The sequence below is a fragment of the Rhipicephalus microplus genome, chromosome 3 (genome assembly GCF_043290135.1).
Source record: "Rhipicephalus microplus isolate Deutch F79 chromosome 3, USDA_Rmic, whole genome shotgun sequence".
Taxonomy (NCBI): domain Eukaryota; kingdom Metazoa; phylum Arthropoda; class Arachnida; order Ixodida; family Ixodidae; genus Rhipicephalus; species Rhipicephalus microplus.
Genome location: NC_134702.1, coordinates 257,197,785 through 257,225,570, shown reverse-complemented (window position 1 = coordinate 257,225,570; position 27,786 = coordinate 257,197,785). Strand labels below are relative to the sequence as shown.

The 27,786-nt window shown below is 46.9% G+C and overlaps 1 protein-coding gene across 1 annotated transcript in view; it reads left to right on the top strand.

Moving 5' to 3' along the window:
- Positions 1–27,786, top strand: part of LOC119168537 (endothelin-converting enzyme 2) — a 260,418-nt gene that overhangs the window by 14,862 nt on the left and 217,770 nt on the right. Inside the window, exon 2 of the mRNA XM_037419939.2 lies at positions 21,266–21,340. Within this exon, the coding sequence (XP_037275836.2) occupies positions 21,266–21,340 (75 nt within the window). The remainder of the gene's footprint in view (positions 1–21,265; positions 21,341–27,786) is intronic.

Below are 27,786 nucleotides of genomic sequence, written 5' to 3'. Positions count from 1 at the left end.
TGTCCTATGCTTCTAAACGCGCTACGTCGATCAGCTATGTCAACGTTACATTGGAGTATACTGCGCCCTTCATGATGCGCTCGCGTCCGTTTTGCTAACTCCACATATACCAAATCTGGTCTTACGTGACATCAATGGATGACGAAAGTATATGACTGGTGCAAGAGTGATAATGCTGACAAGCGTGTTATTTACGAAAATGACAACACAGCACGCTCAAAGCGTGCTCGCGGCCGTTTCGCTAGCTCCACATATACTAAATTTGGTACCACATGACGTGAGTAGATGACAAAGTTAAACGACACATCCAAACATGGTAATCATGACACGTAAGTCATGTTCGGCATACCTCGTAACGTTGTGCAGATTTCAGAGTCGCATATCAACCTTCCTCATTCGTGCTTCGCATATCATCTAGTCCCACTGTACGTGGGATCTGCCAATCTTTTTTAGCTTCTCCAAGGTGGATGACCCGAATATTGAACACTTTTAGTTGGGCGTACGTAACGAGCCCGCATACACTGCCACGGGAAAGAGCTGTGCATGTGCAGTACGTAACGTATCGATTTCAGATATGCGCGCGTACGCCCGAAACAAGACGCTGCGTACGTAACGTTTACTACGTTGCGTTCTCGCAAGACCTCAAAAAAAAAAAAACAGAACGAGAGTATATGGTGGCAGCAGTAGCGTTCGACGCAGCCAGCAGCAGCGGACCTGATGCAAGGCATGTGTACTTCACAATGAAAGGTGATGTTTTCATGCCAGACAAGGTAAATTCAAGCGGCGCGTTCCGGCATCCTGATGATTCAGAAGAAATCACCTGGCGTCTCACGAAAACCCTCAAGAATCGCCTTCGATAGGGTGTGTGGGGGAACGCGTCTTTTTCTGCCAAGTCTCTCGGCGAATGAACCCGGAAATAAAACGGCAGCTCGGTACGTACTTTTATTCATGATGCAGCATAACGCGCCTCTGGCGTTGTGTGAGCTTTCACTCCCTTAATGTGCCGGTAACATCGTAAGGCCATAAATGCCTGGAAGGCGACCACTTGCTGCAGGGTACGCCAGCTTCATCCGCAGCAGCGCTGGATAGAACGCTGGGGTTGATCCTGTGTGGCCGTGGCCGATCAGACGCATTGCGCAGCCAAGTTCAAAACAACAAAGCTGAATGTTCCCATTCAGTGAACCTAGGAACGATGCTAAAAATCTACACAGTGAAATATGGCATGACTTGTACGCTGGTGGCCCTTACCCTGGCAGTCAGGATGTGTTTTGCGCAGACCACAGAGGCCACGTTGTTACTGGTACCTAGCATACTTCCAGTGTAGGTGGCGCTGATGAGCATTCCAAACCTTTGCATCTCGAAGGCGACTAGTCTAGTTGAGTGAAGCGTATCAATGTACGTTGAACAGCGTAGGCATCTGCCCCGTACGCCCAAGGGAAAGTGTCTATTAGCAGTGACGCTATGGCTGCGCCAAATGCGCCGAACTGCGCCAAGCAACCCTGGCTGCTACATTTCCTCAAAATTTGTCGAGTCTGTGTCTAACCTGCGCCAAAGGGCGTGCTCCGACTTTCAGAAACGAAACTACCTCAGCTCCTCCTATTTCTGGAGGAGGCGTTGTCCCGTTGAAAATGACATCGCAGTGCAACCGTGTAAGATGAAACCCGAGCCAAAGCAAGTCAAACGGGGCCAAATGTCGGTACCATGGATGGCGGGGACGCAGTGAATGCCCGATTTTTCGGACTTTCTGTAAGGACCGGGAAATCGTTTGAAAAAAGATTCATGACTTTTTTATTTCTCTCAAGTAATTAAATGGCTACAGCCCCGTCTGAAACGCTGGCACATTAGCCCCGCATCTCGTGGCATTTCACGGGAAAAAATGTAAGAAAAACGTGCACAAATTTATATTGCGTCTCATTATTTATTTCAAGTTTTACTCATCTTTTAAAGCAACAAATACATAAACTACGCATGTTGTGTTAAACAATTTTTGCCATGTTACGTGGTATACTGTTGACAACGTCAGAGCAGAGTCGTCTACGTAGAGGACCAACGTAACTGCAGTGCCGTGTACGTAGGGCCACTCATACGCGCACGTCATTCCCTCATTCTCTACGCGTGCGCAGGTAAAGGGGAGGGCGAGCAGCTTTCATCTTGAAATTCGACCCATTTCCGTGGCGCGTAGCGTTGCAAATTTTGGCAGACGTGATCATGAACGCCTCGTCTACGCATTGCGCTTGTCAGCTCAAAATTGTCAAACCTGATGAGTGGCCCTTCAACTTTCCATCTCCAATTGTTTACTTTGTTCGCGTCGGACAAGCCACACAAAGGCGATAACTTGCAAGGCGCTGAAAAAACCAAATCGATCCGTATCTTACCGCCACCTTTTTAATGCCATGCGATACCTTGTTTAGGTACGGCATCACTTACATTTTCACTCTATTCCGATTATATTCCCTCATATAGCGTTGGCCGTGGTAAAATCGCATATGACCCTCAAAATAAGTGATCCTGCTACAGCCTGAAGCAGCGTCTGCGGGAAACCCGCATTTAGGAGACGACTCCATTGCGAACAAAAACAACCTTTGACTTTGTGTGTGACATGATTTGGTCAGAAATGACCTTAAGCATGACATTGCTCTGCTCCTCTTCACAAGCTTCGACTGAGAGGAATCAAAAGGCAATAGGGCCCTGTTCGTGCGTGGTGACTGCGACCAGCACGCGTGTTTGCTGTCATTGAAAAGCAACTTTAACTGCGGAGAAGCATTGTCAGGCATTTCAAAAGTAAAATTCAACTTAGTTGCAAATTAAAGCAATGAAGAATATTCTTTGCTATCTCTTCGAGGTCATTGTCAGAGTCAGTCTTTACAAATTTTAAAACGTCGTCTACGAATCTACAGACACGAACAATGTAATCGTCAGTGAGCACCCGAGACAACGAACAATCTACATCTGCTAAATACAACTCTGCGAGCACAGGCACCGAACATGAACCTATGCATATGCCTCGTTTTTGCACGTAAAAGTTCTCCTGAAAAGTAAAAATCTTAGAGGTGAGGTAAGTCTCCAGCAGTTCCAGGAATCCCCCTACCGAGACACCACTTGAGTTTTGGTACGCCACCGCACCAGAAATTTCAATACATACTTTTGCGAACTGCCGTGAAAAGGTCCTCGTGGGGAATCGAGTAGATAAGCTCCTCAATGTCAACCGAGAATCCGAAACTCGGTTCTAGTGTACTATCTTGGAGCAGTACCACCAGTCAGTCTGAACTCGCGATCTTGTACGGGTCCTCCGGTGTCAGCCCCGAAAGCTACCTCTGCAGGTACCGGCTGACAGTAGCCTCTCATGTTCCACGCTCCATGACAATAACTCAAAAAGGACAGTTCACCTTATGGCTTTTTGCATTGAAGAATAGGTGAGCGCATGAGCCTTGTTGTTCTTCATTTCCCTCTTTATCTGGTTGGGTTTTAAGTCTTCCAGCAACGCCACTACTTTCTTGTTTGCTCCCTTCGGTTTCATATCCGAAATCTGAAAATTCTTTACAGTGGCTGGGGCCTTGTCACCAAATAGCCCCTGGGGCATTACTACGAAGCTTCCATCCTTGTCCGCCAACATGATTGCATGGCCCGAGTCCTTCATATCTTTTAAAGTAGTGGCGTTGCTGCGCTGTTGTGTAAGAATGCGTTGCGCCGAGCTGCGTCCTTGGCAGATCGGGCCGCCGGGGCGGGGCGCATGCGGCCGCTGACCCCTGGTCATTATCAAGGCGCGGCCGGCGGGGAGGAGAGGGGCCGCTGTACGGCACCGGTTCCTCGAACAGGCCGGTGTTTGCATCGAGAAAGTGTCGGTAGCACGGCCGTGGAAAGGCCCGAACGACGCAGGGACGAACCTGGGGTTTTGCATTTTCAGTCGAGAATATCCGTCCGTCAGCGTCGTCTGAATGACGGACTTGATGGGCGCGATGCGTTCCTCTCGGCTCTATGCAGCATGAAGTTGCGTTCGTGGGCCGTTATTCAGCGCTGAAAAACAGAGGGAAACCATTCCTAAAAGCACATAAACGTTCACGTATTTTTAAAATTCGCAATTGGCACTTAAAATCATAATTAAATAACTAGCGTTTCTAGAAATGACGCAATGCAGGAAGTATCGGGCAAAATCCCCTTATAATCGATTAATCCCCTCCTTTGGGTACGAGCCATGTGCCGAGAAAAACAACGACAACGGAAGAAATAATATTTAAAGCAGAGCGAGGGAGAGATTCACGACAGAAACGATAGGGACACACACGCGCTGGTTTGCAACTGCTTTAATGACGGGTCGTACCTGCAGAAGTTTTTATCGGGTAAAGTTTTGGTGTAGAACGGCTAACTTTGGCAACTGGCGGTTGCTGTGAAGGCATGTAAAGGCTTCAATATTGCCCGAAAAAGTAAATCATGAAAACTTTTCACGGCACTCTCAACTTTTTATTACAACCCGATCGTTTTTCCAATTAATTGAACCTGCTCCCTTTATTTCTCGTCGTCGCAATCACCAACAAAAGGTCACAGTCCCCCATTGCCAGGCAGTAATTTATGCCCAATCATATCTCCCAAGAACTTATAATCAATGGAATTCCCTGCCTGCATTTGTAAGAAGCATCACTGACTCTACTAGTTTTAAGTATATTCTTTAAACAATCATTACCTACTTACGGCTAGCTCTTATGTTTCACTCAACAATTACTTTATTTTTCTTATTGCCTTCACCATATAATCAAAATATTGTTCATTACTTGCTTTCTGTTACCTTCTAAGAAGCTGTGTTGCTATATTTGTTGTGCGATATGTGTGGCAATGTATTCATTGTTTCATTTTTATTCTTGTAGATTGCCCTTTCCACTCTGAAGTGTACTCTGTATCCTGAGGGTAAAATAAATATATAAACTATCCCGTGGTCACGGCCCTGCATGTAAAACATTAGATATGCCAGAGTGAATCAGGGAAAGCAGAGGGGCGTGTGACAAGGTTAAACAACGCACTGCGCAAAAATAACTGCCTTGAACACGTGGTCTCGTTTTTTTTTTTCGAATCTAGAGTCGCATTCAAAAAATCTAAAATCACCTGTGCATTTACTAACATGTGCAACCAAGTGTGCGCACTTGTCTAGATTTTGCAATTTTTGTGCTTGTTCCCCCAATCAGTCATTGAAACAGCGCCCATTTTCGCCAACGTATAGAGTGTTCGCACTTCACAGACGTCACTTTGTGGTTCTTCTGGCATCTATGTTTACTATTGCTGAAAATATGCAGGCACAGCCTTCCCAGCTCATTGGCGCGTAGCAACGCGTAGGGCCCATGCCTACTTTTCTTGAGAAAGCTTATGAACGTAGAATACTACCTCAGGCCTAAGGACCTTCCGGTGATGCTCAGCCGTTGTACGTCCTCACTTTATTTAAAGAAGGGTTTCAGTAACGACAGTCAAGACCGAGGGAGACCAAACAAATGACGGCATACCTGATTTGCAAAGCGGGGCATCATTTGGTGTTGACCCGATGTTTTTAGAGCAAACTCCAGGCACATCAACGCTGTAGCTCCCTTAACTGCCTTAGAATGAGCCCAATCAAAGGGCAGAAAACCGTGTTTAGTCCTCGTGTAATAGCCCCATCAAGCGTGTCCGTCACAAAATGTCTTATTTTCAGGTCTAAAAACTAAAACCGTACGTTCGGGGAATTCATGATAAAAACGCAAGCAAAGTCCACGTGAGCTAAAAACAGGTAAAGCTTTACGTATACTGTTGGTTTTAGGTGAGGGTCGGCTGCTTTTTTCCGTAGCTCTAAAAAAAAAAAACTTCGACATACTTAAGAATTTCTAAAGCTGGCCCCTCATTAACAACTTGTTCTGAAACCTCGTTAGCTGTAGCAATGAAAACGTCACACAAGATGAGTGGCCGGGTACTTTCATGCAAGTATGTTGACAATATTGCATTTCCATGTCATGTGGGATGGTTTATGTCAGAGGAACTGTGCTCTGCGTCAAGGACTGATTGGGGCAACGTGCACACACAAAGAAAGCTAGAAGACAAGTACGCACATTAGGTTGCTCGTAGTATAAGTGCTCGTAGTATCTACCCAACTTATGCTCTCTTTCATCGGCGTGCGCATTGGGGGGGGGGGGGGGGCGCCCCCCTAGTCTAATTAAGAGGGGGGCGCAAAGTCAGCCCGCAAAGTCAGCCCCAACGTCCTAGGTACGCAAGCCGCTTGAGTACCCAGCGCTAAAGCTCTCTAATATATTAGAGAGCTTTAGCGCTGGGTACTCAAGCGGCTTGCGTACCTAGGACGTTGGGGCGGAGGCACTGCGCATGCGCGAAGCCCCAAGCACATGCGTTGCCGGGTCGCTGGGACCGTGCGTCCGCGCGGCCATAAACATCGCTGCCACCACTGGCCTCCTAGCGGAGGTCTCTGACGCATCATGTTATCTGTGACGTCACCCACATTCACAGCGAGCAGGGCCGGGGCTGGCCAAGCTACCCGCCCTACTCCCAAGCACAAAGGCGTCAAATATATATAGGACAGCATAGCTCTGTCGCCTTCCAAGATGCCGCCTGCGGCTATATAAGCAGCGCAGCGCAAGGCTTTACGCCGGAGGTGGACATTTTTTTTGTTGCGTAAGGTGTTGTTTGTGAACTCGTTTGAACGCGGTACGAAATGAGCCGCCATCGTATGCAATTTATTGGTGATGTTGCTCAGGAACGTGGTAGCCCGATGTTTTCGGAACTGCATTTAGTTGTTGCTCGCGCAGTTAGCGGTAGCGGCTTCAGTCGCAACTACGGCCCATAACGATAAAAAAGTTTTTGTCTCGGGGCGATAACTTGTAATATGAATTAAAATGCTTTATTGAAAGTTATCCACTTTATGTCACTATCTATGTTTAATTTAGCAGCTTGAATAGTGAATAAAAATAATAAGAGCAATACGTGACAAAATGCTACGACACTGCGAGCGCGTGTGACCTTCGTGCGGCTCGCATTCCGGTTGGGTTTACGCAATGTCGCGCGCCTCCAAGCCCGCGGGGCCCTAAGAGCTTGCGTACCCGGCACTAAATCTCTCTATTGACATTACAGGGAGGGAGGGGGGGGGGAATTGCAACAAAGCTTCGCACCTCCACCCCACGCTTAAGGGGAATCCCAGCGCAAGCCTATTTGGTGCTCAGGTTTTATCTATACTGGATGGTGCTGTCGTGTCTTAGATCTGAAACAAGAATCAATGATCACTCGGGTGGCTGTATTTTGCGTTGTTGGCATTGCAAGACCTTTACCCATTCCTCTCTTTCTTGTGATTCACTCTGGCGTATATAACATATGTAATGCACTTCATTCTCCCATTAAGTCAGGGGTAAGTCATCGCCTACGTGTGGTCATCTCTCTTGTAGGCTATTTTCGCGCTTTTACTGCGATGAACTAGCTCGCTCAAAAAGAAGTTTTGGTCAATATTTTAAGTACTGTAGAGAATGTACCCCATGGCCCCGCCGCGGTGGTCTAGTGGCCAAGGTACTCGGCTGCTGACCCGCAAGTCGCGGGTCCAAATCCGGGCTGCGGCTGCTGCATTTCTGATGGAGGCGGAAATGATGTAGGCCAGTGTACTCAGATTTGGGTGCCGTTAAAGAACCCCAGGTGGTCGAAATTTCCGGAGCCCTCCACTGCGGTGTCTCTCATAATCATATGGTGGTTTGGGGACGTTAAACTCCACATATCAATCATATCAATCAAGAATGTACCCCATGACCGTGCGCATGGGTGAATGCAACGTCTGCCCCATACTGTCACTTGGCAAGACGCGGGATTCCCTGTGCACGCCTATTCGTATCCCAATTAATTGTCAAAAGTGTGCATCAAGCGACGTCATGGGCAGAAAAAGTCTGTAGCAAGCACAGCCATTGTTGTGTTATGGCGATTCACACCTTCCCAGATTTTACGCACTCTTCTGGCTGTTGGTAATTGCCGGTTTTCTGTGATGAGCGCATTAGCTGAAAATCACGACACATGCGCTTCAGTTTAGCAAGAACTCCTCAACTAGTCATAACAAGATAACGAGAGAGAGAAATTATGGTACCGTTGATATTTCTTTGTGCGAGCAGCAGTATTCGGGCATTGCGGGCGCTGAGTCTCTTGCAAACCAGAAAGTAGTAACTGCTCTAGGGTAATTACCGAAAGGGCAAAGACTAAAAAAGGAGAGGCATGTCATCAATTAAAGTGCAATTGAAGTACTGCTTGAAGCGAGGTCGGGATAGTATTGCTATGAAGTGCACTTAAAGTGGCATTCAGTCGCTTTAGCCAGAGAAACTAATCTGCACGAATTGATCTCGGTGAAAACTATAAAGGTGGCGCTCCAGGAGCCAAATCTAAAGGGAACAAATGCCACACTATAGACAACCGGGTGTGTCTGCCAATCTCTAATGGCGGCAGCAAACGGCTTGTACTGGCCGTATGCAGAGTATATATGCTGCTCACAATTCATTTGGCCCCGATAGTGGTCGCGCTTTGCTCTGCTGCTGCGCGTTTCATGGCGGAAAAATATAGGTCCTAGCAAAATTATTGTGCAACTACCTTTCGAAGCAGAAGAAGCTCATTTCGAAGAAATGAAATTTTTGCAGAGCTACCGACTTATACATCACAGCTTGATGCCTCAGTGCCTCAATGAACCCCACACGTACAACACTAATTTCTAATTATTAACTACCGTGTTTTTACTGCAAATTTGCAGTAGCAGGACTTATAATTACTCAATACAATGGTATGCCAAATTGAAAAGCCGTGTTCGCTCACAATTTTCATACAATTTGTAGACTCACATGTTGTGCTCAGTCTTGCGCAAATGCCTTATTCGACGGGCCCTCTTCACACCGGAACATGGACTGTGCGCGCTTGCTTGCTCGGTAATTCCGGTCTCATGGCCGCTCCCCTGACCAAATAATTTTGAAATGGGCGTCCTCAGCTGTTTCCGGGCTGCTTTCCTTTTAAGAAACTGAAGTATAGACCCGACTTTTCTGCTTAGTGGGCAGGAAGTCCGATCTACAATTGTCTATATCCTTGCGCAAGGGCATTATTTGACGCGCCGTAGCTGCGAGTGAAACTGCATTGTGCAACATGTTTTTATTGATTATGAAAGCTGATGTGCCGAAAAATAAGCGGAAAAATTAAGTTTAAAAATATCAAGAGATGTTTTTTAGTCGTCTCAGAAGTTTCCTTTCCAGGCTCATTTCTTGAAGTTAGCGCGATATCTTTTTGTTGAAACGTGTTATTAACATGAGCTCTGGCAGTTTTTTTTTTTAAATAAGCATGCTGAGCAAATAATGCGCAATTTTCGCCGCTCTGTCATTGGCCCTTCTTTAAATAAAGGCCTGCAAATCAGGCAAAAAAAAGTTTTTTTTTGGTAAAACTTGAGAATATTTAATAAAAAATCTAGACTACGCAGAGAAATTAAATATAATTGATCGTAAGTGCAAGTACGCTTATATCCAGCTAAACAAATATGATGTACGTAGATTTAATATATTTTTCGCTTAATTCATCGCCAAAATCGAAAAGGAAAACTGCAGAGCAGGCAAGCGTGACACTCCACCTCTTCGTCATTATTGCAGCGAAAGCTGTTATGAGATCACTCGGGTCTCGCGCAGCGCCGTGGTTGCCCGCCGCCGCCGGTGTGCGTAACCACATCGCTTGAAATTAGAATAAAAAAATACATACTCGGCGACAACTTTCTGTGGCAGCATGTACAAGGTTACGAGGCCCTAGCACGGCCCTTCTTACTACGCTTCTGCATGTAGTCTACGAACGCTTACTTTGGTATGCTGCGTAGCATAATGAAAAATATAAAAGAAAATATGCAAATATTATGTTCAAGAATGTCGTTATTATTAACAAGCATCACCCGTGTAGGTTTTTCGTTCTTTGTTGTTTTTAGTTTTCTGGTATTCGGGTGCCATTTCACCTTTGTCCCGGTAAACAACGATGGCGGTTCCAGCAACTTCACAACAAAGCTTATAAGCGAGTATGAATGCATGTTCGTCAAGTGATGTACATTCATGGAGCAGGTAGAAACGAACACAGTGGTGCGTCGTGAAATATTTTCTTTCCCGCGCATGCAATCATAGAGTATTTGTGTGCAAGTGGTATCATCAACGGAAGTGGGTCTCTAATCGCTTTAGCTGCCTTGAAAGTGACACCGGAGACCTGCCAGTCTTCAGCAACACCAGCTGTTTGGAAGAGTGCGATTGGAAACTGTACGTAAAACCAACGAACCTTTATCTAAATTGCGTTGCTTACGTGGTCGGCGTTTCAGCTGGCTGATGTAGATACGATGGCGCTGAAGATTGCGTACCGTAACACCACTCCCGTCGGTGTCTACGGAGGTAGTCGTTCCTTGCGCTTTGCCTAGGTAACAGAGTCGTCCATGTCTATTACCCTGTTGACTGTGAAAAAAAAAAAAAACAGCGTTCTTGGCCGAGTAAAGATTGCGTTCCACCAAGTTCAGTTTACGAACGTCAGACGCCCGCTCATGACCGACCGGTGTCAAGATTTCTGCTTCTCATCGCTGCCTTCGCGTCCCTTAAAGGGCCACTCACAAGGCCCCATACCGAATTTTAGTTAGGCAGTGGAAGTTGTTGGGTGTCCGATGAGGAACATTTTGCCACAAAAATTTTTCGAATCGGTTCATAACGAGTGGAGAAAACGGGTTTTTTGAAGCGGCGCGAAACGAGGATGAGATGAGGCATAGCCTCCTATATTTTTTTGTGCCCGCGCATTAGCGCTAAATACATACGCGCCATCCGTCCCTTATAGTTTTGGCGCTCGCCGCCAGATGCCGCACCGATCCCATAATAACAGCAGACGACGCGGCCTATGCACGCTTGCGTTTATGACGGTCTAGAAACCGTCTACATTGCATTGGATTATGCGTATACGTTAAGAAGTGCGCACACACCAAATTTTTAACACAAGCACTGTATGCAGAATGCAGTGTGAGCTTTGTTATTTGATTTCGCGCTCAAAGCTTGAGCACTTTTCGAGACAATGGTTTGACATGAAAATCTTTTGCCAAGTCGTGTTTGTCAGTCACACTCGTCGCGAAGTTCAGAAAAAGTGGGCGGAGAAACTTCACGAGCACAACCTCCAAAAGTTTTTTATGATGTCCCGGGGTCGAGCACTTGAGTTTGTCACGTTTCTGTAGTATTTGCGCGGCGTTGTCAACGGCAGCCTTCAGTGGCTGATTCATCTTTCTCGCTCTTGCGAGGAAAACTTCCGCGTAATTCTTTAGAGAATTTAGAACCATTACGAGCTCAGTTGACGGATACAGGAGTACACCTGGGTGGATATCTCCACATTCAATCAGAACATGCTCCGCCGTTTCCTTATCTTTCCCGCAGCATGTGCATTGTTCTTCTTCTTTACTGAATCTTGCTTTATAACTACGCGTTCTAAGGCAACCCGATCTCGCTTCAAACAGTAAAGCGCTTCCCCTTGAATTATCGTAAAATGCCTCCCTCCTTATTTCATTTTTGCCCTTTCGGTAGTTACTCAAAGCCGGTTTTTTCTCCATAGCTGCCATCCATTCTCTCGTTTTGCGCCTCGGCGCTCCGCCAGGAGCGCTCGCATCCCATAATAGCTCGGGGGACGGCGCTGAGGGACCGACCGCTCGGGCACAAAGTTATAGAGGAGGCTATGGATGAGGCGAGCTCGAAACCCTTGCCGCTCCTGCGCGTAGCGTTCGTAAGCCAAATCCCTTCCCCACCCTCTCCAGCGACCGACCATGCGGTGACGTGCGCGTGCCCAAACGAGTCCAACACCGAGCACGCGAGCAGCGTTGCTTTGTTGGCCAGCGTTATTTTGTGGTCTTCTGCCTGTTTTCGCGGGATGGTTTGGAAACGCTGGCTTAGACGTGGTAGAGTAGATGAGCACAATGAGTGCGCGAACGCGCAGGAGCGTTCCACGGCGGTCGTCTGCTCGATGCGCGGACCGCGGGGACACGAACGCATACGAAACGCTGGCACATTAGCCCCGCATCTTGTAGCATTTCACGAGAGAAAATGAAAGACAAACGCGCACAATTTTGTATTCAGCCTCATTATTTATTTCAACTTTTATTTATCTCTTAAAGCAACCAATACATAAACTACGCATGTCGTGTTAAATCATTTTTGCCATGTCACGTGATATACTGTTGACAACGTCAGAGCAGAGTCGTCTACGTAGAGTACTAACGTCATTGCATTGCCGTATATGTAGGGCCATTCACACGCCCACGTCATGCCCTGATTCTCTAGGCGTGCGCCGGCACAGGGGGGGGGGGGGAGCAGCATTAATCTTGAAATTTGACCCATTTCCGCGGCGCGTAGCGTTGCAAAGTTGGGCAGACGTGATCATGAACGCCTCGTCTACGCATTGCGCTTGTCAGCTCAAAATTGTCAAACCTGGTGAGTGGCCCTTTAAAACGTGAGCGTCTGCAGCACGTTCTTGCGTCTTTGAAAGAAGGAAAACAATGATGCCGACCAAGTATGCACTGCAATTTAGGAAATTATTTTTTGGCTTTGCGTTGTTCCAATCGCCCAGTACCTGCTTGGTCGTTCCTTTTTTTTCTGAATTAACTGGCAATGCTCGAGGAAGCTTCCTGTTTTTTTTTTCCCTTTAAAAATGAACATTTTATTTATTTCCTCCTAAATGAATGTAAAGTATATTGCATGATGGCCGTGCGAGAAAGTACATGGTTGATGCGCTTGCGAAACCGAAATCGCACGAAAATGGATTACTTCGCGTAGTAACACATCTGCAGAAGCTCACCCAAGTAGCTTTGGCGGTGCTGCCCCAGAAAGTTGTCGCCAAATATCGCACCACTGACATAGTGGGGGTTGCACCCCGGTCCTCTCATTGCCGCCAGTCCAGTATTCTACCACTGAGCCACGCCGGTACTTGGGGCTTGTTGGCGAACTTGCCTTATGCAGGCTTGATGTGGGGAAAGCAATCGCGCTCATACGACTCATAAAGCGTTTTAAAGCAGCGATAGAACAAGCAATCGCAGCAGAATGCGAGTACCGTAACGGTTGGGTCGTCCGATGCTGCAACCAATTATAAAAGCTTGTTTTTGTGCAGCTACTAACTGTGGCGGATACCTACTTCAGGCATCATTCCTATCGTCGTCAGCCACTGCATGAACAATTGGCACAAAAAATCACAGCATATCCACGGAGTGATTGATGATGAGTGGGGCGAAGCGGTCTTCAGCCTGTCCGTACGTTCGTTCTTGCTTCTGTCCGTCCGTCTACTAGTCTGTCTGTCCGTCCATCTCTCCGTCCGTCTACTACTCTGTCTGTCCGTCCATCTGCGCGTCCATCTAGTGAACACTCCAAGTACCGTCATCTCGCATCCCCTGTGGCACATACCCGCTCTAGAGCGGGTATGTGCCAAGCGTGTTACGCTGAAGGACAGGGGACATTACTTTACCCTAAAGAGCTTCGCCCCTAAAATTCCTCGCAATAGTTTAGCGGACACCATGCCTCTCAGAATAATGACGAAAAATAGCATAGCGAATGCCGAACTACTATCCTAATTTTTTATTGTTAATGCCCTAGTGTGTATCAAAAGCAAATGTGCTTACAGCATTGACACAGTGAGTGTTTAGAAAAGGATCGTAAAGGCCGCTCTTCTATAGCCTTCGCTGTGACTGTGCTGCGCCTTCCGCGCAGGCCTGGCATTTTTGAGTTACCGTGATTTGACAATTTTTTTCCAGCAAAACCAATTATGAATCTCTTCTATCCACTCATCAGGCAGCAAGATATAAAGAATTTTCATAGAAATTTAAGAGGACGACCAGCCATGCTTTGTTCGATCTGACGTGTAATCACATCATAACATATCTTTACTTGAATGACAAAACCACCTTCTGCTTCAGCTACTGCAACAAACAATGGTTATTTCTGGGTTCGGAGGTGACGTACAGTCATGTCACAGTGACGACACGGGCTTTATCTTTTAATGATGGCGAATTCCACTCCTCAAGCAAGTTTTATTGCTCCGCGGCCGAGAATCTGCATTCCGCTGGTAGATCTGGAGCAAGTTCGTGTGTTCCACTGGCAGATTAGGAGCAACCCACTCCGTGACGGCGCGTTTCGCGTGCTCCGTCTTGCAGAGACAGATTTCGTCGGAACTCCGAGAATGCGATGCAGTCATTTCCGGTACAGTCCTACACCGTGGGCAGCGCTGTTGCATTCAGCTGCCTTGAGCGCTTTTTTTCAGATGGTGCCGGCGCACTTGTTTGCATTTCTAAAATGGCATTGTTTGATGCTGCTGGTTTACTTTGAGTGACAGCGAGAGAACTAGTTCTGCTAGCAGCAACAGCAGTGAGGACGACGAGCCGTGCGTGTTTTCCCGCCGTGTGCACGGCCGAAGTCTCGGAAGATAATTGGCTATGTCGAGGTAACATCCGGTACTGGTTTAGTGACGTATGTGCAAACAACTTCCGGTGTGACTTCGGGTGGGGCATTCTCGTGTTCCACTCTCAGATCTGGCTTTGCGCGATCTGAGAGCTCGCTCCAGGATTTCGGCGACTGCTCCGGATGCACCAGTGGAAGTCAAACGTAATTGAGACCTAACATTTATGCAACTCCTCGCTGGATACACTCTCGTGTGCTTAAAAATATGGAAATGTTCTTTATTCTTTACCACCTTCAAAAAGATTTTCGTTTGTGTAAATCATATTTGGAATTAAACTCTAGGTGTGCTATGCAATGACAACATGTAAGGTCCCCGTATTTTTAAAGGTAGCGAAAACTCCCTTTGGCGGGAACAGTGTTAGCAGACTACACTTCGCTCTCGGTGCGCGTTTGTGGCGTAAGCTGCTCGGGAAGCTTCACTTGACAGGGACAAGTAACGACCTTAGAGTACGCTAAACGTTCCAATAAAACGCGCGCGTTGCTGATGTAGCAGCTTCCCGCAGCAGTTGTTGTGCAGGATATTTGTATGTTTGTTCTCGGCTTCTGTTCAAATATAGCGTAACTTGGACTAGATCTACTGCTTCTTTTATGAAAAAAAAATACAGGTTGAGACTTTCGGAAACCTCGTGGGTCACCTAGTGCAAAGCGAGTGATATGATTCAGCGGCATAGCAAGCGTTGGTCTAGGCTGATAAGTGACATCGTCACCGTGGCTCCGATTCTTGAAAACGTTCATCCCGAACACAAGGGCAGAAGGCGGGCAAGAACCACAGCTATGCTCAAGCGATTCCTTGGTGAAGAGCGCTATGCCAGTTTAGTCTTAGATGGCGGCTCACCACTTGTGCATCGTCTTAGATGGCGGCTCACCACTTGTGCATCGATACAACCCAGCCAGAGCAGAGCGCGTGACCATCGCAGCATTGCAACTTATTTCCAAGTGGCCGGCAGCTGATAGTTGCTAAACAAGTTAAACAAGTGGGCATTGCTCGGCAACCGCTGTGGTCGGCTGGCCAATGGTGGCAAGAAGTGGGGCTCTGACTGGCTACCAATTTCGCTCATTATTACTTTTGTCAAAGACGTTCAGCCAACAGTCGGCAAATTATAGGGAAATTTTCGCCACCCAATGCATGGGCAACCACACGTCGTCCTTTGTAAGGCCATGCTTTGCTACTTACCCCGTTACTATGAGCCAGCCACAAGCCGACATTGCATTATATCTGTGGGCGCCTTTTGTTTTTATACACTACGCACATTATTCCTCGGTCAGCGAAAACATCTTGTTTGAGCGTTCAGCGTCGGCCGTCACTAGAATGCTCTTGATTATTTGAACAAGATTAGTTAATCCAGTGATGCATCACCTGCCGTCTACAAGGTCGGCTTACGGCCTTGTGCGCAGCCAGGGGTCGGCCGGTGTGAAGCCATCAACCAAAATCACTCTCGGCTCTACCTCGTTGTCTAAACTCGGGCCATGACTGGCTAAGTAGGCCGTGTATGTGGGGCTCACATAGCTCAAGTCGTGTTTTCAGTTATGTATACAGTGACTCGAGAACGGCAATAAGAGCATACGAGTGCGGTGTATTCTCCGAACAACCGTGCGCCTGCTCCAAAGTGTCAGACCCGACAGGATGAAACACCGTTCGCTAATATGGTTCCTCGCGCATGCGGAGCACGTAGTGGGTGTCCCAACAAACCCCAACGAGACGGCCCATGCACAAAGCCGCGCGCGCGCTCACCAACCGCGCCGGCACTGGGCTCGACGAAGACGATGCTTCGGACGGAATAGAGTTTAGCCTATACAGTATCTCTAGGGCGGAAGGCGCGCGCCCACTACATACAATGAAATCACGAAGCAGTTTGCGCAGAAACAGTATGATAAACTAGATATCTAGTTCACTATAGAAACAGTACCCTCCTCGTCACTCGAAACTTAATGGACCTCAGGCGCTTGCGTTTAGACTTCTATACAGATGGAGACGAACACGAATCTTTGTACACTGCATGCAATATACCCTGATAACTAACTGGATGAGGCGTGCACAGCATACGGGAAGAAGTTCACATTAGCACATACGCACTGGGGGGGCCTTCAATCAAGCCCGCATCCTTCAATGGCCTGGCGGGAGGTGGCCATCGGCAGCCCGCTCTTGGCCAACCAGTTTGGGCTGTCTAGCAGGCTCACGAAGACAGTCTTGGCCTGGCTGTCCCGATGTGCGAGTGGCCCAGCACTGCTTGCTAGGGCGCGTCCCGCAGGACCTCAATAAAGTTGTTTTAATTAATCGATCAATAGCCAGGCGGTAACACACCAGGCCCTTGTATTTTTAGTTCCATTTAGTGAAATTCCAGCATGCCCGGGAACCCCAAAAAACAGTACTTTTGATATGCTATGCGGTGCGAGAGACCAAAATATCCTGAGAAAAGGAGAATGCTTTGCGGAAGGTTAATTCGTACAAACAGACAAGGCATCCGAAATAATAATAGCTTTTGATTGCTGAGAAGTGATTGTAAGGAGCCTTAATTGTAATATTTATTATAAATATTTCTTTTTCGTCGTTCGTGCTTTTGCATATTAGATAAAAATTGCTCAATTTCTTTCTTTTCAAATGTATTTCTCTATGGTACTTGGTGATTCTGTCAGAAATTTCTCCTTGTTGCATCTATATATATATATATATATATATATATATATATATATATATATATATATATATATATATATATATTGGTACTGCAAAGTGGTGATGACTGTAATGTGTTATTTTAAAACGTATGTGTCGACATTTGTTATACTTGCTGAATTTGAATTTTGTGTCCCCTCATTCAAAATCAGAATGAAATTTGTATCCTTTGTTCCACTTCACCTGAGCAAATGTATGGGTGGAGGGACCTTAGTCAGGCAGAGGTAATCTATGCCTTTAGTCCCTTCAACCTAGGTAATCATTGTTTTTGTCTGAATAAACAGTGAATGAATGAATGAATGGATGAATGAACTTAGTTTTCGAAGAGCCAATGTGATTGCCAGGAATTCTGCGAGATAAATTGGCGTGAAATCAGGTAATCGGAGCGCAAAAAAAACCAAGCTGACAAAAAAAAATGCCTTCTTGTGATGATGATGATGAGTAATACACAGCCGTGGCTCGTACCCCATCAGAGGGATCGGCCAAGAATCGATGACTTAATTCAGCGAGACTTTTTTTTTTTCATATTCAGTATCTATACCCCCCACCAGAAAAAAGACACCCTAGGTAGAATGAAAGAGTGCAATAATTATTTGTCACTCGTTCAGATCAGAAAATGCATTCATTGCCTTGGATAGGAATTAGCGAGGTTAAACAAAACTCCTGTTTATGTTGTAATGTTTCTGCAGGAACAATGATCATGCAATTAAAAGCTAAATTTTTTTAGTTTCATTAGGTACTTGCAAACTGCATCAAAAATATTCTCTTGGCTGAAGCCCAGATCTGATGCACCGAAGGAAAGTATACTTTCTATTGTGAAGTTCAGCCCCAGGCTAGCGAATGGGATGATTAAAAGTCTTTTTCCGAGCAATTTGTACGAGCGACATGATACAAAATAGTGCTGTATTGTTTCTGATTCTGAACAAAGGTTGCATAGCGGTAATATCGCCAGACCAGCCCTATGTGAATAAAAATTTAACGGGGGGACAAGACACTGAAATCTGGTTATTATGGCTTACAACTGTCTTGTAAGACTCCAACGAATTTTCCACGGAAATCTTAAGTGAGTAAATTTTGGTGTGACATTATTGCTTCCATAGCCTCTGCACGAAGCGAAAGTTTTCTGTATCTCGTCGCAGTTATAGTGGCCACTTCGAGAAGAACTGATAGTACTGGCCTTTCCAATGCTGCTTGTGCTAGAGAGTCGGCGATTTCATTTACTTCTAAGCCGCAATGACCAGGTACCCATACTAGTTTCAGTAGCTGCAGCTAAGGAGGGACTAGAATAAGGGCCGTCTTTAAGGCCATCGATTTTGTTGACGCCGTAACGACGTACATACTGACAGGGAATCCGTGATTATGGTCGCATTATAGGCATTCAAAGGTAGCTTTGGCAGTGCTAGAACTATTGTCAACAGTTCAGCTTCCGAAACGGGGGTGAAATCTGGTAGTCTTAATGAAAAGACAAGTCAAGCGAATGGAAGTATATATCTACAGCTGTCTTTTCGTCCATTACTGAAGCATCTGTGGCTATAATATTATTAGTTTCTTCGTGTGCACGGTAATCGCGGTCGGCTATTTAAGACTGTATAGGATTGTAATTTTGGCTTAGACGAGAAAATTCATCGAGTTCTATCTTAAGATTCTGATTTTAACCTGCGCCGCAATCACATCTGGAATTTTTACATTTATCCTATCTATTTGTTTCTGGACAAAAATAATTTGAGGTGTTCGAAACCGTGGCCAATGGGCAAGAAAAAAAGGTGTCTGGGTCATTTATAAAAGTATATTAAGATCGTCTTGGCGCATAGCTATAAAATTTCAGAAATGTCTGAACCGTTAGGATACGAAAACGACAAGGTAATGCCCGCGTCTTTTTCGTTTTTCTCGCTATGTCGGCATGGCCACAGGCGACAAAGCTTTTTTAGGAGAAAGAGCAGCCGTGCGTGTGTGGAATATCAGGAACCAGAGTACCTTGCAAAATCTAAGAAATATAGCATTTTAATGTTTAACTGGTTTTGGAAATTGTACATTTTTATAAATGTGCGTTTTTTTCTAAAAACAGTTCAACATTAAATTAATAAAGCGGAACAGGTTCAGATATATTCAAAGCGGTCCCTCTTTTACTGCCCCCGCCACCTCCGTATCTCGCGCATGTAACGCTACATTGAATGCAATTGTAAGTAAATTTGAAGTTACTTCAGTATACACCTATACAGGTCACAAAGAAAAGCTGAGTTAGGTGGCATTTTTTAGGGATGAAGTGTATACAAGATCACTTATTGAACAATTGGTTTTTTATTGCATGATTTCATAATGAAGTTTGCTTTTTTCAAGGTTTCTTGGGAGCATTGATGCTACTTGCAGGGTGGCTTTCGTTGCTTCCGCCTTGGCAAATCAGTTGAAAGGCTTGGTGTGGCATGCTATATGGTATAAGTATTTTTTTTTTCGTCCAGTGCCGTGTATTATTACTTACTTTCACCTACTGGAATTCGCCAAAAGCGTCGTGGCCCTCTAGGGAAAGATCACGCACAATGCTTCAACAACAACAACAAAAAACTTAATCGAAATCGCGCCCAGCTGTGCGACAAAAGACGTCAACGTGTGGCAATAAACCAATCCCAAATGGTCCTGTCCTTGTGAGCGTTTAGCTGCATCATGTTTGAGATACGGGCATGACTCATTTTCTCTGCTTACAAATCTATGGCATATTGTATTATATTGTATACGGCTTTGGATTACGTATGTTGTTAATATTCTGTAGCTATTGTTGTTATTGTTACGATTTTCCACGCTTTATGTATGACGAATATTGCACTGTCCAGACTTGCTGTAATCCCCTTTCCTACTGTAATGCCTCTGGCTCTGTGGGTAGCGAATAAATAATAATAATAATAATAATAATAATAATAATAATAATAATAATAATAATAATAATAATAATAATAATAATAAAGTATGCCAAACAACAACAACGTTGCTTAGGTAATGGTTAAAAAGCACAAGGCTGCTTGAAGTGATGAACATTACGAAATCACATTGCATAACCGGGTGTACAACTTCTGTGGGCGGAGATTTCTTGTGACTGATTTTGTGGGGTCACACCTTCCTTCAGCTATACTTTTGTCAGTGCGAGGATCAGCAACCGTCCTCCGCACGGTGAGGCAACGGAAGTCGTCGAGATTCGTCATACTCGTTCATTTCAAATACAGAACTCCCGCGTTACTCAGCTTCAGGTGCCCAAGCGCTTCTATAGATTGCAACAGCAATGCGACAAATGCGCGTAAAGTACTCTGTAATTGCTAAAATTGTCCAACTGCACGCTTGAAATTGAAGTCAATTATACCTGTTTTCGGCACAGCGCTGCCACCGCCGGACCCTTAAGCACGCAGGGGAGGCCACGTGATGCCAACTAGCCTATCACAGGATGTCTGGACCGTTTGAAAGGACTTTAGCACCACGAGGTGCGTTATCCGATGCATTTTTATGAAAGGTGTGCCGTGAGTTTAAGTACACCCTGACAGGGTGAATTGCAAAACTGTTGGTTTTAGGGGCGGAGCTCCTTTTAGTCTAACCTTGTCTTGCGTCAGGCGTAACCGGCCAGACTGACAGACAGACAGACAGACAGACAGACAGACAGACAGACAGACAGACAGACAGACAGACAGACAGACAGACAGACAGACAGACACACAGACAGACAGACAGACAGACAGACAGACAGACAGACAGACAGACAGACAGACGTATGGATGGACATATGGACAGACGGGTGGATGGACGGACGCTTCGCCCCACTCATCATCATTCACTCTGTGGATATGCTGTGAAGTTTTTTCTCATTGTCTGCTTGGATTTTCAATCTTGAGGAATAATAACTTCTTTGTTTGTGCACCAATTATCAATATTTTTTCATTCATTTCAGCATTCAGTTTATGTACACTCCAGTGCTGTGCAGAAACCAGCAAAAAACTTTTTAATTACTTATTGCTTGTCTTGTTCTCGGTACATTTTTCAATCGTGCCCTAAAGAAACTAACTGTCTGCGCAACTTTGTTCATTTAAATGTTTTTGGGAACTTGTAAGCATTCACGTGTTTGCATACATTCAGGACTTGGCTTCTTCTTGCCTCTTTGCAGCTTGAGCCTTCAGGCTTCACGTTCCCATCGTACGAGTACTATGCGGATGGCAAGCCTGACAGTTTCGCCGGAAAGGTAAGCATGTCTGTTTTGGTGTTGTACATTTTGTGTTCTCTGGGATGCGCAGCCTGCAGGAAGCATGCACGAGTGAATCTGCAGCGGCGAAGTCAGCCTCGGTAAATGTCAACCGATTGAGCGCTTCTCCCCCCCTCCTCCCCCCCCCCCCGTGTCATTTCCCGCCGCAAACAGACTGCGACAAGTGAGCGCTCACTTGGCTGGCTTACACCCAAAGCCTTCCTGTCCTTATACGCTTGGCATGAATTGCTGCTAGGGGCAAACACCGTGCTTCATGGTTGCCCACCATGTGGTGAATGGCATAGGATGCACCACCGTCTTTTTTTATTGGCAGAGCACAGGGTTGAGCGGGCTCTTGAACTGGTACAGCGCATCACTCGCACAATCTTCAACAACTCTTTTCCTCTTTTTTTTTCGTCTTCAATTTGCAATGCTGGCTTGCTGTTTCTTTCGCGGTTTCGTTTTGCTCTAATGAGGCCATAAGGCAATAAGGTGTAGAACCCAAAGCGTCGGGCAGGTGCCACCACCGTGTCGTCTTAGCAAAGCGTTGCAAACATTTGCCTTTTTGAGCATTGCGTTGCACTGTCAGCGCAGGGTGATAAACGCCACGGTCCTTAGAATTACTTGTGTGTGCCTTTAAAACATTGACGTGTTGTTATAGTGCCTCAGATATGCGCAATAATTGCTTTTTGATTGACAATCGCACAAGTATGAATGCTGAAACTTGAGCAATATTGGTGATCGCTGCGGATGGGGTTGGCCATTTGAGGTACTGTTTGGTGCCATTCGGGGGTTCGTAAGCGCCGACGAACAGACAAATGTACAGTCAGACAGACAGAGAGACAGACCAAAACTTTGGAGTCGAAGGCCCCTAAGATTGACTATAGTCTTTAAAAACACTACATAAATGCCATGTAGCGTAAAGAATCTCCTTAACGCATGTTGTTTGACAGGTGTCACGATGAAAACGAGCCCATTCGGCGATTTTTAGACGCATTCGGGAGGCCATCCAACTACGTAGAAAAAGGCTGAGATAATGCAGCCATCGCCGCTAAAAACACACAGGAACTTTTAAACAGCTTTAAAAATGGACAACTATGTACATCTAGCGGAAACATATCTTGCCTTTCAAGAGGTGTTGATCTAGCAATCACTAGATAATGTGCTGCCATCTGTGAAGCATTGTGAGACTCTTTATGGCTTCCGAGATGGCGAGTGCGCGGCGTGTATCTTGGAAGTCATGCAACTCTTGCTTCATAGCAAAATCCTGTATGTACTATTCGCGCGCGCGTGCTGGTACAATCTACTGTGTGCGTGTGTAACAAAACATTCATAAGTATGCACTTAATGGTTGAAGGGCGCACCAGGGACTGGAATTCGCTATCGCGTTCAACTCTTAAAGGCGAAGCTTAAGGGTCCGCCATTTTTTGTTATGGTGAATACTGCTATGTATAAAACAAGTCGTAAAGTACGGCCAAAACTTCGCTACTCTCACCGTCGGGCAATATGTGGCCATGTCCGCTTGGAGAATGGAGCAGCGCAACCACAGCAATGACTGCGTCCGTCGCGTTGTTTATTTCCAGGCACACTTGCACATGTGTAGATAAGTTGTTCTCTAGTAATTTAAGATGACGCTTGCCGCAGTGCTATTGCCACAAAAACAATGTGGTCCGATACAGGCACAAAATTATTAACAATTGTACGTTGTGCTACAAATCCGTCAATTGGTTCTGCCATCATTTCCAAAATACACTTCACTTTCTTGTGTAGCAGCGAACAGTCAAAATGGGACTTCGTCAGCGTAAGTACACTCGCTCAAAGTGTACATAAGTTGCCATGTGTGACAGGGGTATAACTGTCTCTCAGGCGAGGACACCACCACCGCGACACATGGGGGGAAGGGTAAAAGGTAGGGGGAAAGTTAGAGGGGAGTGAATGGCAGGATATTGGGGGAGGTGACAGGGGGCTGGGCGGTAAAAAAAAAAACAGAAGTTTCTTGCCGTCAGTTCCAGGCTTTGTCGGCGTGGTTGAAAGGCGGGCGGCCAGTTGTGCAACCTCAATGAAGTTGAGGAATGCGCGCACGGCAGAGCTATGGCCGCTTGATCTCGCCCTTAAGAGGGGAGATCCAGCGTGACATTGTCTACCCGATAGGATCATGGTCGTACCGGGTGGGGAATGTCATTTTCTGTGGCAGACATCAGTCCCAGATCCTTGTACGAGCGCGCGAGTGATTCACGGTGGACAGACATGGCCGGGCAGGAGAGGAGGGGATGCTCCAAAGTTTCTCTTTCACCACAGTCACTGCATGAGGGCGAGGGTGCACCGTGGAGGCCAAACAAAAGTTAGCTTTAGCCAAATAAAGGTGATGTCGGAGGACAAGCCGGGACAGACATATTGGTGATGATGGGCTGATTAATTAAGTGAGAATTTGGGACAAAGTGCCTCCGGGCGTAGCGTCTCCTTCTTATCTGACAACGGCATCAACAGGCCAGACTGAACCGGTCCGGATTGTATAGCGGAGAGAGCGTTTCTTTCTCGTTAGTGTACTTTCCGGTAGAAGGCTTGGTGGAGAGCCGGCGGTCGTATGTTGGTCAGGGTGATTTGTAACTCGCGCTGAGGCCCGAAGTTTTCGGCGCGCTGAGTCGACGGAGTGCGCGCACGTTGACAGTGGAGCCGCAGGGTTGTGTGCTGCCTTCGCCAAGTCATCGGCAGCCTCGTTCCCTGCAATGCCAACGTGAGAAGGAATTCACTGAAGGACCACGTCGCAGCACTGATCGCGTCGGCTGGGTAGCGGCCACGTGACACGTTGTGTGAGTGGGGGTGCGCGGTCTTCCTTGGCGAGCTGGCTGAGGGCAGATCTCGAGTCCGTGAAGCTAGCCGTGCGTGAGACCTGCGGAACTACACTGATGAGGTCTGCAGCGAGGTGGATGCCTGCAAATTCGGTTTTGGTGGGTTAGGAATGGTATACGAGTCGGGATTGGCGCTTCAATGCCAGCTGTGGTGCCGTGCGAGCAGCAGCGGCAGAGTGGTCCTGTAGAACGGAGGCGTCAGTCAAAAACTGCGTCCTACCGGTTGTGCTGGTCCATCCTGGCCGTCTGGTGGCGGCTTCCTTAGCCAGGCGCCTGTTTCCGCAAGTGTGGCAGCGACTCTCGAGCCGCGTGGTAGTCCATGGCACATGTGGAGCACTTGGCGATGTTCAGCATCGATGACCTGCAACTGTATGGGGGTGAAAGCTACACGTACAGAAGTAGCGCGTAGTGCACCTTGGCTATCGCCATGACCTCGCACATGCTCATCGCGAAGGAGGCGGGGCATCCGGTTTCTCGCGCGAGAATTCGCCGCACGGCACCCTTCACATGGCTTGTTTCACGACGCACACGGCTCACTGCTATATTCCGCGTAAGACGGTGGTGTATCGTGAGACCGAGGGAGCGGACGTGAGTCTTCCGTTGGATTGGAACACTGTGGAGTGTGACAGGGCGCGCGGTGGGCCGTTCACTAGTGCGCGGGTGGGTGAAGAGTGCCTGTGCTTTGGAGATCGATGCGTAGAGCTATGGCGTCCGCGAAACCGGCAACAGCCTCTTGTAGGCACTTACACGCTTTGGCGAGGTATCGTGTGGGACCGCGCACATATAGGGTGATGTCGTCCGTGTACATGACTGCGCGCACAGTGAAGTCACCTTGTTGGTAAAGGCACTTGATGAGTGGTGCTAGAACCAAGGTAAAGAGAAACGGCTAACGCCTTGCACTCATAACTCAGAGGTCGGACGTTTGATTGCGCGTTCAATTATTTTTATTTCTTGCTTTTTCACATATATAGATACGTACACATATACGGTGAATGACGCCGACGTCGGCGGAAAAATCCAGCCAAGTCCATATAATTGCTATCGCGATAAAATCACTGGCGAGCGATGGTTTCGCGCACAGTTCGTGAAAGACAGGCCACCTCACGACACTGTACACGCGCTTCGCCCCGCTACTCGGGCGGTAGGGCGAGAAGGCTATGGGGTAATGATCCGATCCGGTGGTGCCTGGGGCTCGTATCTAGGTGTACGCGCAGCACCCCCCCCCCCCCCCCCCAAGTGGTTCAGAGAGAGAAAGGAAAAGTGAGACGACGCAGTCAGCGCCGCGGCGAGGGACAGAGGCGTAATCACAGCGGGAGCTCGGACGAACGCAGTCCTTGTTTTCTCCAAGGCTTGACGGTGCGTCACGGGGCCATCTGAAGAGGCGATGATGACGTCGGCTTTGCGCTGGATCTGCCAGGAAGGGCAGCACGGCTCGTTGGCTGGATGGGTACCGCTGTAGTTAATGCAGCAAGGTTGCTCCGCAGGGAGCGGTGCTTTGGGGTGGCGGCCGCTGCGTCGTAGGCAGTGCTCGTCTCGTGAGCAGGTTTTCGTGGCGTGATTGAAACGGCTGCAACGGGCGCACTGAAGGCCCGGACAGGCGCGGACGGACTGGCCTGCGCAGTTTGAAGAGGAAAACCTCCGTTGGTACGGTGGTTTCCTCAAAGGTGATGGTGACACACCTGCCACAGCATACACACGAGACGTCGGAGATGACCGGAACGGCCGAGTCGATGTTGGCCGCGATGTCAGCGGCATCCAAGTCCTCGTCGACTCCGTAGACGACTTCAACGCAGGTGCTGTCCGTGAGGAGCTTGGACCTGACAATCACGGATTAGATCCGCCGAACATAGATTCGCTCGCAGGATTTCAAGCTGGACGGTTGTGCCCTCGCGATCTCCGACATCAGCGTAGCTCCCGCCGACTGGTTCGCCCTCCGCGGTCTCCTGACGCCGTGCAGCTCTCGCATTGTGGCACCCCGCCCTTGGACTGCTTCGACCGGATCCCCACTTTCCTATCTCCTTTTTTCTCTCGTTGGCTGTCTTCTTCTCCGTCTATTTTCCTTCTATTCTTTTTATCCCTCCTTCCCCCCACCCCTATAAGGCACTGCGCCGTGTCGCCTGAAGGCAGACAGAAATTAGGTGCCTTTTTCCTCTTCATTCTAACCACTACCACCACCACATAGAGGAGCTCCGCAGGGTCCGCCGCCGCGGTGGCGTTGGACGCGTCGGGTGGCGGTGAATTCGGGGACGAACGCCCCGATCGAGTCACGAGACATGGCGGGGAAGTTTGCTTTCTTCCCCACCGGTTTAAAGATGATAGTGTCGCCGTGTTCCCTCACGAATGTGGGGGAGGCAGGGGCGCCACGGTCGGGTTGAGTTTGGCGGCCGGGTCGGAGAAGGGAAGCGCCGCGAAGCGAGCCACATCAGCGCGATAAAATAACACCGCCTTTTCGTCACCTGCGCGCAGGGATCGGAGCTTGTTAGAACGCGGCCGAAGATTGATTCAATATTTGCTAGAGAAAATGCACTTTCTGAAGTTTTTCGCGGCACAGAGTGCGATATAGCAGATGTCCTGTTGTGCGGGAGTTAGTTTAGTTATGCGGGTGCACTGGTCTCATACTTTTTGCATGGGAAATTCAAGAAGATTTCTCAACTGTTCGATATATCTGAGTTTGATGTATATTCGGCGTCGACTATACGTGCCTACACTTGTGACTATTCATGTACGAAACCTGTATTTATGCTCCCATATGGAGCACTGGTGCCTGCACTACTACAGCTCTCTATATATTCTCTCTTGTTTACTTGCTCTGTAATGATACCGGCGTGTAATGTAACCCATGTTTTAAGCCTTGTTGTATTAATTTTGTATAAGCTTTCTCCTAGTACTCCGCAATGTCATTGTGCTCTTTTTTGTTTTTTTATTTTGTTCTTTGCCAATGCAGTTGCTCTGTGTGATGAATGCACAGTGTGGTACTGGAGGCCTTGTCATGTGACTAATTTTATAATGTCGCCTTTTGTCTCCTGCACCACGACATTCATGTGTTTTCAAACAAATAAATGAATAAAAAATAGCTGTCATGACTCATATAAATAATATGAACTCCAAACAAGTTAGAACTTCAAATAAGCTAGTAATAAGTTAGCTATTTGCATTCTGCAGTTAATGATGAACAATATGAACCATTAATGATTCATAAACATAAAAGCTTAGGGGCAGGGTAAGTGTGTCCCAAATGAGGTATATTTTATGCATTGTCCTGGTACAATACAAAAGCTATGCGAAATACTATAAAACTGATTAGTGTGATTACATATTTGAAAGCAGAATAAGAACCTGTGTAAAGAGCAAAAATTTCACTGTTGTATGGTCCAGAATAAACAAACATTTTTTTTTTTTTCAAGTGGCATCTCTCTTCAAAAACAAATTAATTAAAAATTTTCCTTGCAATCGAAGATGCTGCCTTAAAGAAAGAGGATGACAAAAAGGCAAACGATGATCCTGAGGACCTATCGTTGAAAACGCACAAATGAGATGACAAAAGATGAAAGTTGCTACCTTAAAGCATAAAGCGCCATGTTTTGAGCTATTAAAGCT